The sequence below is a fragment of the Mus caroli genome, unplaced genomic scaffold (assembly GCF_978045245.1).
Source record: "Mus caroli unplaced genomic scaffold, Mus_caroli_1 scaffold_7, whole genome shotgun sequence".
NCBI classification, from domain to species: domain Eukaryota; kingdom Metazoa; phylum Chordata; class Mammalia; order Rodentia; family Muridae; genus Mus; species Mus caroli.
In genome coordinates, this window is record NW_028227262.1 from 96,825,918 (window position 1) to 96,838,790 (window position 12,873).

At 52.4% G+C, this 12,873-nt stretch overlaps 2 protein-coding genes and 1 non-coding gene across 5 annotated transcripts; all 3 read left to right on the forward strand.

Annotated features, from left to right (window-relative positions):
- The first annotated feature begins 838 nt into the window (after positions 1 to 838).
- Positions 839 to 3,981, forward strand: Hoxa9 (homeobox A9). 2 transcript variants are annotated; one of them, XM_021164339.3, is made up of 3 exons: positions 839 to 1,305; positions 1,479 to 1,568; positions 2,610 to 3,981. In XM_021164339.3, exons 1-3 carry the CDS (start codon positions 1,023 to 1,025, stop codon positions 2,846 to 2,848), a joined length of 612 nt encoding a protein of 203 aa, XP_021019998.2. In that variant the 5' UTR covers positions 839 to 1,022; the 3' UTR covers positions 2,849 to 3,981. The 2 variants fall into 2 exon arrangements, with proteins under 2 accessions (XP_021019998.2, XP_021019999.1); XM_021164340.3 differs by having other exon boundaries at positions 839 to 1,568.
- Positions 3,982 to 5,588: 1,607 nt separating this feature from the next.
- LOC110296122 (uncharacterized) lies at positions 5,589 to 9,540 on the forward strand. Its single transcript, XR_015047517.1, has 3 exons — positions 5,589 to 5,725; positions 9,021 to 9,172; positions 9,485 to 9,540. It is a non-coding gene; the product is annotated as an uncharacterized LOC110296122 (transcript).
- Positions 9,541 to 9,574: 34 nt separating this feature from the next.
- Positions 9,575 to 12,586, forward strand: Hoxa7 (homeobox A7). Of its 2 annotated transcripts, XM_085839694.1 has the most exons (3): positions 9,575 to 10,068; positions 10,429 to 10,618; positions 11,058 to 12,586. In XM_085839694.1, exons 1-3 carry the CDS (start codon positions 9,760 to 9,762, stop codon positions 11,369 to 11,371), a joined length of 813 nt encoding a protein of 270 aa, XP_085695820.1. In that variant the 5' UTR covers positions 9,575 to 9,759; the 3' UTR covers positions 11,372 to 12,586. The 2 variants fall into 2 exon arrangements, with proteins under 2 accessions (XP_085695820.1, XP_085695819.1); XM_085839693.1 differs by lacking the exon at positions 10,429 to 10,618.
- The last annotated feature ends 287 nt before the right edge of the window (positions 12,587 to 12,873 follow it).

The following is a 12,873-nucleotide window of genomic DNA, read 5'->3' on the forward strand; positions in this document are numbered from 1 at the left end:
GCAGTTCTCTCCTTGGCGGTTGCTCTGTGGGCCTTCCCTGTGGAGCAAGGGTGATCTGGCCGATGTGCAAGCGCCTGGCTGGCTTTCCAGTCTGACTAGGGTCGGTAGCCCATTTTAGGTGGTTGTATCATCGACGGTGCGTCGCGACAGGGGCGGTGGTCACTCTGTTTGAGGTGGAGAGAGCCTTGTATTTGACTTTTCGAGGCCGGCCCTGGGGGCGCGCGCGGGCGGGGGGCTCACATCTCTGAGGACTGCAAGGATTATTTACAGGGTATTCACCAACCAAACACAACAGTCTAATTTAACCTTTCCAAGTCCTCATAAATTTTTACAGGGAGCCGCAGCGAGGCAAACGAATCTGTTGGTCGCTCCTGACTTTCCACCAGCCTGTGTGGCTTCCGAAACAATAACTCCTTATGAAATATCATAAATATAGATTTAAATACAGTGGAGTGAGAATGCGATTTGGCTGCTTTTTTATGGCTTCAATTATTGTCTAATTTTATGTGAGGGGCTCTGCTGGCCGTGCTCACACGCGGGACCCGCGCCTTCCTGATGGCGTGATTAATTGTGATATAAAATAGTCCGCTTAAGAAGTGTGTGTGTGTCTGGTATGTGTGTGTGTTGGGGTGGGGGTGGCAAGGGAGAGTACAGAGGCAAGGCCAGATTTGATCTTTTAATCTTCGTTGGCCACAATTAAAACAAACCAGATCGTGGAGCTGCGCGATCCCTTTGCATAAAAACATATGGCTTTTGCTATAAAAATTATGACTGCAAAACACCGGGCCATTAATAGCGTGCGGAGTGATTTACGCGTTATTGTTCTGCCGGGCGGACACGTGACGCGCGTGGCCAATGGGGGCGCGGGCGCCGGCAACTTATTAGGTGACTGTACTTCACCCCCCCCTGGTGCCACCAAGTTGTTACATGAAATCTGCAGTTTCATAATTTCGGCGGGTCGGGCTGGGCCGGCCAGGCGCGGGCTACTGCAATGGCCACCACCGGGGCCCTGGGCAACTACTATGTGGACTCCTTCCTGCTGGGCGCCGACGCTGCCGACGAGCTGGGTGCGGGACGCTACGCTCCAGGGACCCTGGGTCAACCCCCAAGGCAGGCGGCAGCGCTGGCCGAACACCCTGACTTCAGCCCTTGCAGCTTCCAGTCCAAGGCGGCGGTGTTTGGTGCCTCGTGGAACCCAGTGCACGCGGCGGGCGCCAATGCGGTGCCTGCTGCGGTGTATCACCACCACCACCACCCCTACGTGCACCCCCAGGCGCCCGTGGCGGCGGCGGCGCCGGACGGCAGGTATATGCGCTCCTGGCTGGAACCCACGCCCGGTGCGCTCTCCTTCGCGGGCTTACCCTCCAGCCGGCCTTATGGCATTAAACCTGAACCGCTCTCGGCCAGAAGGGGTGACTGTCCCACGCTTGACACTCACACTTTGTCCCTGACTGACTATGCTTGTGGTTCTCCTCCAGTTGATAGAGAAAAACAACCCAGCGAAGGCGCCTTCTCCGAAAACAATGCCGAGAATGAGAGCGGCGGAGACAAGCCCCCCATCGATCCCAGTAAGTGTCTCCTTCCTGCAAACCGGCCGCTGCCTCCACGCAGGCCACCAGGATCTACCAGCGCGTCAGCTTTCTCTCGAACCTGCCTTCGTCCTCGATGGGTGCCTCTGGATCTAGGGCCCGAGAACCAGAAGTTGGTGTTTGGAACACCTCTGATAGGGGCCCCAAGTCCAGAGAACTGTGTGGAGCACCCGGGCCGGCTAGGGGAAAGGGAGGAGGCTGCTGCAGTGAGGGGGCGGGGCGGCCGTGCGAGTAGAGCGGAGACCCGCCGCCCCTCTTCTAAGCTGCCCTGGCCTAGGACAGACAGACTTTGGGCGGTTCTTCGAAAGCAGCGCAGAGAAGTCTTTTGTGCGGCTTGATTGTTCACAAACTGTGGCAGCAACGTCAGCCGGGCAATCTGACCCGGGACGTTTGGGGAGACCTCTGATTCCCTCCATTTCTTGCTTTCGGCCGGTGGCGGCGGAAATCCTGCCCAAGATGAGGATGCGGGCTTTAGAGCCACGAGGGTCCCTTTGCCAGATTTATTCAAATAAAGTGGAGATGTGATCAAAGGCCCTGGGGCATCCTGCCTTCCGCGTAGTTCCCACCGCCTTCCGGGAAGGTCAAATAAAGAGTGGGACAGTTGCAAGGAAGCTGGGAAAGGAAGACAGTTGGAGAGAGAGAGAAAGAGAGGGAATGAGAGAGGGAAAGAGAGGTGGTTAAGCTTGCCACAAGAACTCAGGGCAGCCTGCTCTTTTCTTTGCTGGCAAAAAAAAAAAAATGGTTTCCAAATTTCATCCTTTCACAATATGCAGACTGTGGGGGGAAGAAGAAGAGGGGACGGGAGAAGAGAGGAGAAAGGAGGGTGGAGATGGGAGGGGGAGCTGAGACTTTCTCGGCGCTGTTGTAAGTGACCCTCCGTGGGTCTGTCTGCCAGGGCTTCATTATGTTTTCTCTAACCAATTCAGCGGCATCCTGCACTTCGGCCAGAGACCCCCAAGAGGCTCCTTCAGACCCAACCGGGATGCTCCTTCTAAACCCAGTGTCTCTCTCCCTCCGCAGATAACCCGGCTGCCAACTGGCTACATGCTCGCTCCACTCGGAAGAAGCGATGCCCCTACACAAAACACCAGACGCTGGAACTGGAGAAGGAGTTTCTGTTCAACATGTACCTCACAAGGGACCGCAGGTACGAGGTGGCCCGGCTGCTCAACCTCACCGAAAGGCAGGTCAAGATCTGGTTCCAGAACCGCAGGATGAAAATGAAGAAAATCAACAAGGACCGGGCAAAAGACGAGTGAGCCTTTTAGGGGCTCGTTTAAAAAGAAAGAGAGCAAGCTAGAAAGAAAAAGAAAGGACTGTCTCCCTCTGTCTCCTCTCCTCCAAACCCAGTCTGCACCACCCGCACAAAGGAGCTCTAAATCCCAGGCCTCATCTCCCCACTGGCAGTCCGCGCTCAGGCTGGCTCCTAGGCCTGCGGCTTTAATGGAGGAGGCACTGGGTATTGTAAGCTTTCCATTTTTTTAGAAGGCACACACACACAAGGGAGGGCATTAGCGCTGTTGGCTGTATGTGCTAGCTTGTATATATATATATTTAAAAAAAATCTACCTGCTTCTGACTTTAAGCAAACGGAAAGAAAACTACCTTTTTATATAATGCACAACTGTTGATGACTGGCTGTATAGTTTCTAGTCTCTGTAGCTAATTTAATTTGCTCTTCGTGTGGCAGATCATTCTGCCAAAATACTTGAACACTGTGTTTTATTGTGGTAATTATGTTTTGTGACTCAAACTTCTGTGCTGGGTGAAGTACCCATTGTGATTGTGGAAGCTAGAATTCAATTTGAACTCAGGTTGTTTATGGGGGGAGAGAAGCTGTGGCATAGAGTATAGCTCTGTAGTGGAATACGTCTTCTGTGTAACTAGACTGTTAACCTACGATTGATTGTAAACTAGCTGTAAGGATTTCCCAGTGAAATCAGATTTGGAAAGAAAAGGGAGAGAGTTCTCCGGGATGCATAGATTCATGATGTATCTACTTTTGAAATGTGGGTTTCTTCATCTTTACGTTCTAGACTCCAGTTTTGTCCAATGTATATAGAATCTCCATATTAAAGAAATATTCATAATCAGAAAGCTTGAATATTGTTTTTGCACCAGAGGAAAAGTGAGGAAATTCGGAGCTATACGTGTGTGCAGAGGGTTACTACCTATGGGTTTACGCTTAATTTTAATTGGGAGAAAGTGAGTGCTTGTTGTAATGGAGTTAATTTTATTGATAATAAATTATACACCATGAAACTGCTCTTGGGCTACTGTAGATTTGTATCCTTGGTGAATTTGGGGTTCCCATCGGATTGAACATACACTGTATATTTTGCAATAGTTACCTCAAGGCCTACTGACCAAATTGTTGTGTCGAGATATTTAACTTTTGCCAAATAAAATATATTGATTCTTTTACGTTGTGCGGCTCTGCTCTTTGCACCTTCTTTTTCTAGGTATATTTTCGGGGGAGGGCTGAGGTGAGACTGATAAAGCCCTAATTCGGTCTCTCTCACTGGAACCAGCGGTAGTTGGGCCAGGCCTAAGCACTCCCGACTCAGATGGTTGCTGGTAGCTAGGAAGCAGAGGCGGAAAGCTGGGAAGCCCAGCGGCGGAGCAAATAGACTCGGATCTATTTGCCAGGCGACCAGAGAAGCATCAGAAAGCTGGGCCTCGCTGGGCAGCAGCGGTGGAAAGTCCACCCTTTCATTTTGGCTGCCTCCAAAAATATTCCCCAACCCTGGACTCACAAAAAAAGGACTGAAGCCTTTGGAAGTAGGGTGGTCGAGTTGAGGGCTGGAAGTCAAGGAGCGGAGCGAGAAGACTCTCAGGAGGCAGGCAGGAGCCACATGTCCTCGGCAACGAGGCTGCTGCTTCAAACAGGGTTTTTCAGAAAAGCCATACCCTTGTGCCCCACTGGGTCCTGCCAACCTGGCCGGAGGTGGGTTGGGGGTAGGGGCTCAGTATCCTACACTGCTAAGCCACCTCCGGAGTCCCCACAGAAGCAGGCCTTAGCAACCGACAAGCCCCGAAGCACCATAAAAGAAAATGAGGGCTGTTACCCTTTATGGGGTGTAAAGGGCTGCGTAGGGGGAACGACTGCCTTCGGAGGCCCAAGCGCCTTCCAGATGTAGCCAGAGGATTCTGCCTCGCCTCACACCCCCCAATTCTTTCCCTTCGCACCCCCATCTCTCTGCAATGTTGACTGTCTTCTAAGCCGGGAAAGGGGGACCAGGGTGAGGGTGGATGGGGCTTCTCCTTAGCCCCCACCCCCAATGCGCCGCCAGGTTGGCACGCCCTCTGTTGTTGCAGACAGAAAGGACTTCAAAGCTTATGCAGTAAGGGTGTGCCATAAAGGAAGGTCTGCAAACTGTCTGGAATTCGGCTCTTAATGAGTTTACAACTGTCCAGCTCCAATTAGGGTATCCCACCAAAACCCTTTCATTTGTTTGCTCTGTCTGCCTCCGATAAAGAGACTGCGGAAACAGCCCTCTTTTATGGGTATTACCCCCTCGGCAGCGTAGGTTCCTGGCTCCCCAAGGATTCCCCAGGGACAGGGCCCTCGCTCCGCCCATGGGAGTGGAACGCTGGTGGGGTCACAGGCGTTGCCGAAGTTCACGCGGGCCAGAGCAGCTGCGGCTGCAGTGCCAAGAAAAGTCCAGGAGATGGCAGTGTGGCTCCACGCAAGAGGCTTTCTCGCCGCCATCTCCGGCCGCCGAGACCTAGGAAGCTCCTAAAATGTCGACTTGAAGCGAGCCGTTCTGGAATGGGATTTGTGTGAGCAGCAGTCGTATATTTTCCCTGCTGCTCATGCCAGCCTGAAAGCCTCCAGGGGACACAGCATGCGCCGGGGCTTGCCTGACCTTCGGCGCTCGCTCCTCCCCGGCCCCATTCCGAGGCCGCTGTTTTGCGTGGCAGCAGCGATGCCGAAGGTGCGGGGCTGTGGCTGAGAACACCAGTTCCATTTCAGGGTCACAGTCCTCATCCCAGCAGAGATCTAGGGACAGCGAGGCGCACGGGGGACGGGTCGTTCACGATCGAAGAGCAAGGGAATGAACACCTACGGCCCCAGGACCAGATGAACCCACAGAGAGCGCACCCTGTGGCCACGGGTTCCGCCGACCCGTGAGGTCCCCAAACCTGGTTCAGGGTCGGGCGGGGGGTACCAGGCCTAGCTAGCCACCACCAGTATGGGGAGAGAGAGAGGGAGAGAGAGAGAGAGAGAGAGAGAGAGAGAGAGAGAGAGAGAGAGAACGACGTCGGGGGACTTGGTCGGTTTGAATACCTGACCTTAAAATTAGGCGGCTGAAAATTGGTTATAAACTCATACTTGGTGGCTGTCTTGTGTAGATCTTCGGGCAACTTGGCCACGCTGGGGTAACTTGGGGCATAGTCTAGGAACTGTTAGGTTGTTCGAAAATAAATGATCCATACGTTTAAATAAGTACAATAACACTCTAGCTTCAGAACGCATTCATATGGTTGAAGTCGTTCTTGCTTCTTAGGCCGTGGTATTTCTTTGGCATTGAAAGGCCAAGGCTACTCTGGCGTCGCCGGTTGAAGAGAAGAAAAAAAAAAAATCACCATTCATTCCCAGGCTACTTTTAATGCGAGATGTCCCCAGCTTCAGAGCAAGGCGGCCAGTGTGTGAGGATCAGATTCTGGGGTAGGATGGTTTCGGAAAGAAAACACAAGAGCAAACAGAAAACTAACCCTTCGAAGCGCCGTGAATAGAGACTGTGCAGTGCATTTATTTGGGTCGTAATAGTCTCGGCCAAGCCCACAAAATGTTTATGACTCGCATCTCCGTGCTGAACACGCTGTAAAACCAGGGACTCGATCCTGGCTGACATCTCTCCTGGGTCTCCCTCTCTTTCTCTCTCTTACTCCCTTTTTAAAAAAATCTTCCTGCACACACGTGAGTATTACAGGCACATATCCTTGTTATATTTCCGTATGTAATTCACGCTACTTCACAGCATCTGATTGTAGGAAGGGTTTTATAGCTTCTTGGAGAGAGCACCAAGAGATACCTATCCTAATCCTGAGAAATCTCTATTTATGTTACTGCTGAGCAGTGGACACAAATAGAAAGCTCCAATTTTCTAACAATGGAAGTCACTGGTTGGCAGCAGCCGCTTCCCTCCACGGATCACAGAGAACCCCAGGTAGGTGCAGGCCTCCAGGGGCTCAGAGGCCTGGTGAACTGCCTAGGCCAGCAGCCTCCCTTGCCCTTGGCCGACTGGCGGCGGGGCAGGCTGCTCTCTGGTCTTCGCTGCTGAGAGGTTTTTCACAGCCGGTCGCTGTCTTCGCCCGGACAAGACCCGGCAAGGAACTGGGCTTATTTATTCGCTTCGGGGAGGAATTGGTGGCCGCATCCAAGTCAGGCGCCTTTCACCAAGTCCGGGACACAGTCTCCAAGCCCAATAGCTGAAGCCCACCATCTTCTCAGGGGAGGAGACTAGAAAGGTTCAAAGTCCCCCAAACTCAGCACCACTCGACTCTCCTGAAGGCCCCGTTTTGCTGCAAAGGTCTGGGGTTTACATTCTAAACCTAGATTTCAACCTCGAGGACTATCTGGCCACAGGAAACGGGGGAAACACACTCTGGCAGTAGGTTTGAAAGCTAGTTCTGGGAAAGCGTTGGGAAATATTTAGATAGATTAAAAACTGGCTTATACGGCATCTTCTCCAGGGCCTGGGCTAAATAGTGTGTGAATATTTTCACACATAACAGATACATTTCCATTAAATAAGTAGGGAGCCAACGGCCAGAAAACATATAATTAAATAGGCCTTGTTGAGAGTCTGATTTTGTTCAAAGTCTGCCCAGGGAAAAGAGACACAGAAACGAAGTGAAGTTTTTTGGTGAGTCTTGGATTCCGCTCAGAGGGAAGACTTGGGCCCAGAAGTGCCAAGGCCTTGAAAGCAGCAGAATTTGGGACCTATTTGGCCTTGGCAAACTAGCACAGAGTCTCTTGCGTTCCCTCTTAGTCCTTTCAGACCAAATTCAGATGACCTTCCTAGGTGTGTTAGTGTCCTGTTTTTCCTGTTCAACCCAACTCCGAACTCTGGTTGTCAGGTCTCCTTCTAAAGAGAAGTTCCACTTTAGACACGTGCCTTTGGACTGCTCCAGTCTCCTGAGTCTAGACAGACCGGTTGCCTCGGCCTGCCTGGCCTTTCACTGTGCGCCCTTCTGTGTCACCCCAGGAACAATTTATTGGTCTAAAGCAGTCTAATTTCGCCTCTTTGATCTCCCAGCCTTCTTTTGGTTTGCTTCATCTTCTTTTAGCTATTTTAGAATTTTATTTCTCTCCTAGAAGACGCTGTTATTTCGATTTCTACCCCCTTCCTGTTTCAGCTCTTCTGTTTCCCATCCTGATCCACCATAAAGTGGATCCCGGATATTGCCGCCTTAGGGTCCTTATGCTCCAGGGGAGACAGCCCAGCTCCCACCTGCCCTCCTCCCCACCAAAGCCTGAGCCCTTTACTAGGTAGGAGCTGGAGTTCGTTCCAGCGGGATTTGAACATCCTTCTGTCTTTTGTGCTTCCAAGACCCCCTGAGAGGATGCGGTAAACGGGGGTGGGGTAGGTGGAGGCAGCCTGGACCCACTGAAAGTGATAAGAAAGTGCTTTGTGCACCAGGAACCAAACTCTATAATTTAGAGGAGAATTTCCGGGGCAATTGCATTGTGAAGTCGGGTTTATGATGTGCAATCGAGCTGAGCAGTAAAAGGTCGCCAGTCTTCCAGCATGGCCTGGGCAGTTTATGAGGCGTTTAGGGAAAGGGTTCACCCAAATATCCTCCAGAGAGCGTTGGGCAGCAGAGCCTTCCCCCGACCTATCATTGCAGGGGGAGGGGGTCTGAAGCCCATCAAGGTAAGCCCCCAGGGTGGGCTACTATTTGGGAGAGAATGAGACTGAGCTTAGCAAGCACACAGTGCTTAGAAAGGTGAAGCCGCGGGATCTGGGTGGCCCCTAGAAAGGGCTCCCTTATTCGCTTTTATTGTCTCCTAAAGAACTGGGGCTCCACAGTGAGCTACAGCACCCAGGTCCTGAGATTACCTCTCCTCTCTCTAACCCAGCTCTAAAACTGTTACCGGTGGGAGGCCAGGGCTTGCTTGACTGAGAGCCGCCAGGAATGTATGACGGATGTGTTTTAAAAATTGTGGAGCCGAATTTCTCCCAAACTGAATGAGGATGCCCCAGTTTTTTGTCACTCAGGGGGTAACTAGGGGTTGTGGCTAGGACAAAGCGGGTGTTGAGCTATCTCTGGAGTTGCTGCCAGCCAGCCAGGTGCCCAGGAGCAAATGCAGAGAGACTGCCAGGGCCGCAGTGTCCGGGAGGAGAAAAGGGAATCCCATGTTAGTAAATCTGTTGGCAAATGAGGCTCATTAATAGATAAATATTTCACTGCTTCCTTTAGGGCAGATAAACAGTGCGCCGCCGATTAAAGAAAGGAAGCTGAGAGACATTGACTTTATTCGAACCACATGGTTCCAGTTTGTGGCAGCGGTCTCTCCGTTCGGCTAGAGGAGACACCGCGCCTGCGGTGTTGGCGCTGGAGCATCAAATCAGGTCTTAAAGGTTCCCTGCTTATAGAGAGAGGTGGGCAAAGAGTGGATCTCCCTCTCTAGACCATCTTTGGGCGGACAGGTTACAGAGACCCTGGGTTTTGGACCCTCAGAGAGGGCCCGAACAGGGGGAATCCACACAGTGGATCTGGGGTTCAGGAATAGGTATGAGGTGGTGGGGGGCGATCTCTGCCTCCAGGCTTCGGCGGCTGGGATGGGGCTCTGGGGCAGCCTAGGGGTCTGATTGCGTCGGGCGCCCTGGGCCAGCCCGGTGCAGGCAGGCCGCGTCTGTGAGCCTCTTCCCCTTCCATTCTAGGCGGCTGCCGGCCCGTGGCGCGGGACCACCTGTGAGGGCTGCTGAGATTGGCGGAGGCGGTCATGTGGGCGGTCACGTGCCGCGGCGAGCTCCGTCCAAAAGAAAATGGGGTTTGGTGTAAATCTGGGGGTGTAATGTTATCATATATCACGCTACCTCGTAAAACCGACACTGAAAGCTGCCGGACAACAAATCACAGGTCAAAATTATGAGTTCTTCGTATTATGTGAACGCGCTTTTTAGCAAATATACGGCGGGGGCTTCTCTCTTCCAAAATGCCGAGCCGACTTCTTGCTCCTTTGCACCCAACTCGCAGAGAAGCGGCTACGGGCCGGGCGCCGGCGCCTTCGCCTCCACTGTGCCGGGCTTATACAATGTCAACAGCCCCCTCTATCAGAGCCCCTTCGCGTCCGGCTATGGCCTGGGAGCCGACGCCTACAACCTGCCCTGCGCCTCCTACGACCAAAACATCCCCGGGCTCTGCAGTGACCTCGCCAAAGGCGCCTGCGACAAGGCGGACGAGGGCGTGCTGCACGGCCCGGCCGAGGCCAGTTTCCGCATCTATCCCTGGATGCGCAGTTCAGGTAGGCTCAGTGGCCGGCGGGGTCGGCGAGCGGGAGGAGCGGAGGGGCGGGAGCAGGGCGCGGGGGGCTGAGAGAGCCCAGCCCGGCGGCTTCCAGCCGGCGGCCCCGCAAGTCCCGGTGGCGCTGCCTTTCTGGTTTTAATTAGAGCTGAGGCGCCATAGCGTGGAGAGACCCGTAGCATTGTATGTAAATGAGGCTCATAAAACTTTTTATGGCCCAATTAATGGGTTCGATCCTCGTAAATTTATTTAACTCCATTTGCCTTGGAATTTTTACAATAAGTTTCTCCGCTATTCTCATTCTCATATTCTCTCTCTCTTTCTCCCCCTCTCCCCTTCCCTCTCTTTTTCTCTTCCTCAGTCTTTCTTTCTATCCCCCTCTTTTCTGTCCTCTATCTCTTTCTTGACTCCAGCTCTCTCTCCCCTCCTCCCCTTCTTTCGGCCTGGCTTTCTTTCTCAAAGGCAAGGAGAATTGAGATCTCCGGGATCCCTCACCCACCCCTGTACCAGAGGCCATTTCCAGAACGGGGCTGAAGCCAATGGGACAGAGGGTGGGAAAGTCACAGGAAGGTCTTGTGGATGGGGCTGCTGAGGAGGGTCGCCCACTAGCAAGGCTGGGGAGCGGCCAGGCTCGCCTTTGAATGGCAAAAGCGCAGAGTCCCCCACTTGCCACACTCTATATTTACAATTTCCCTTTGTCAGGGGGAAGCAGGACATTGTGGAAACGTAGCCGGCTGGAAAGGCCAGTTGTAAAGTTGGAATTCTGCCCTAAGGCTTCTCACAGACGTTCTTGCTTGTCTGGCCCTGGGGCCTTCCGCTCACAATTTCCCTCCCCCAGCTCAATTGAGGGTGGCGAGGGTTGCACCTGGATTTGGGCAAGGTGGAAGGTGCAGGCTCTTGGGCTGCTGGCCTGACTAAAGCACTCTTCTGTCCACATTCTAGTCTGCTTATCTGTTTTGTCTATCTATACGTCCAAATTTCTGCTCCTAGGACCGGACAGGAAGCGGGGACGCCAGACCTACACGCGCTACCAGACGCTGGAGCTGGAGAAGGAATTCCACTTCAACCGCTACCTGACGCGGCGCCGCCGCATCGAGATCGCTCACGCGCTCTGCCTCACCGAGCGCCAGATCAAGATCTGGTTCCAGAATCGGCGCATGAAGTGGAAGAAAGAGCATAAAGATGAGAGCCAGGCTCCCACTGCAGCCCCCGAAGACGCGGTGCCCTCCGTTTCCACAGCTGCTGACAAGGCCGATGAGGAGGACGAGGAGGAAGAGGAGGAGGAAGAGGAAGAAGAGGAGTAAAGGGCCAGGCACAGGACCCTGGCTGCACAGGACAGTTGGAAAAGCGTCTTTAAGAGACTCATTGATTTTAGTTACAAAAAAATGGGGGGAAATAAAGTGTAAAAAAAAAGAAAGAAAGAAAAAAGAAAAGAAAGAGAAAAAAAGAAAGGGAAAGAAAAAAGAGGGAGTCAGTTCCTACCCTCATTCCATTCAATCACCTACTTTAGCTCCCAGGGAAATTAGGTCACCTTGGGGACCCTCTCTGCCTCTGAGGAACCCAGTAGATACCCACAACCCTGGACCAGTGTTGTGCGCAGGCACAGCTAAAATACTACCTAGCACAGGCCTCTTTGAGAGGCCCTCCCAAACTACCTATGGGCCCAGCCCCAGTGGGCCACCACTCCTAAGAAGCCTCCTCCATGTCCCAACACTGGCAGACACCCAGCACCTGCCCCCACCCCACCCCCACCCTGGCCAATACCTGCAAAACCATGATCAATACTACCTACTAGCCCTAAACTACCTATTGTGTGCTGGCTAGCTCGCCTGCTTCTCGGTGCCCATCCCTCCCAGGCTGGACCTTGATGCTTCTAGCTGATAGTCTTTGGTGTCACCGAGGCTTCACTGACAAGGCAATGAGGTTCAGGGACCAGGGCATTGGCTTCTATTTAAATTGAAAAATAATATATTTATTCCAAAGCATACCACATGCTGCAACCTAGAAGCCCTCTTTCTGTGGCTTTGACACCTCAAGGTCAGGGCCATTACCCCTACTTCAGGAGGGGAGCATTCCCGAGCTGGCTGCCACCCTCTGGAATAGCTCCGGGTTTTGTTTTTGTGGGACTAAGGAGATGTTCCCAGACTCACTATCCTCTCCCCCTTGCTTTTGTGTCCTACTGTTCAGCCATGTCAAATATGTATACCCTGACTTTTCCTACAAGGACAAATACTGTATATTTGAACCAGATTTTTTTTTTTTTGTGCTGTTGTCATTTCTATAATCTTGGAGCTCATTTGTAAAGGAATGTCTTGACTTGGAGAGGATGTTTTAATGGGGTGACTTTGTAGCATGGTGTGTTGTATTGAACTAATTCTGTAGTGGGTGGGAGAAGTCCAGCACCCACCCGGGGCCATCATCTCCCTTGTCTCCTCATGCCCCCCCCCCTTCCCCAGCCTGGGGTTCAGAGAAGGCACGCTTCCCAGCCCAGCTACCTGTGTTTTATGTAACAATAAAGATGCTTGGTGACAAAGAAACACGGACTGCTTTATCCAGAGGGTCTTGGGCAAGGGGAAGTGGCCATAGCTGAAGGACCAGCCCTGGCCATAGGCCAAAGAGACACAAGAAACAAATGCAGAGCCACTGTCCCTGAGTCCAAATTTTCGCTATTCATGGACAAATTTATCATGTCTCTTCACGTGTTTTTTTTTTATGTGTGCTTAAGCACATTTCTACTTCTCTGTGTGCTTGCTTATAGTTATAGTTGTATGTATTCCCACACACATGCGTGTGTATCAACATTTCT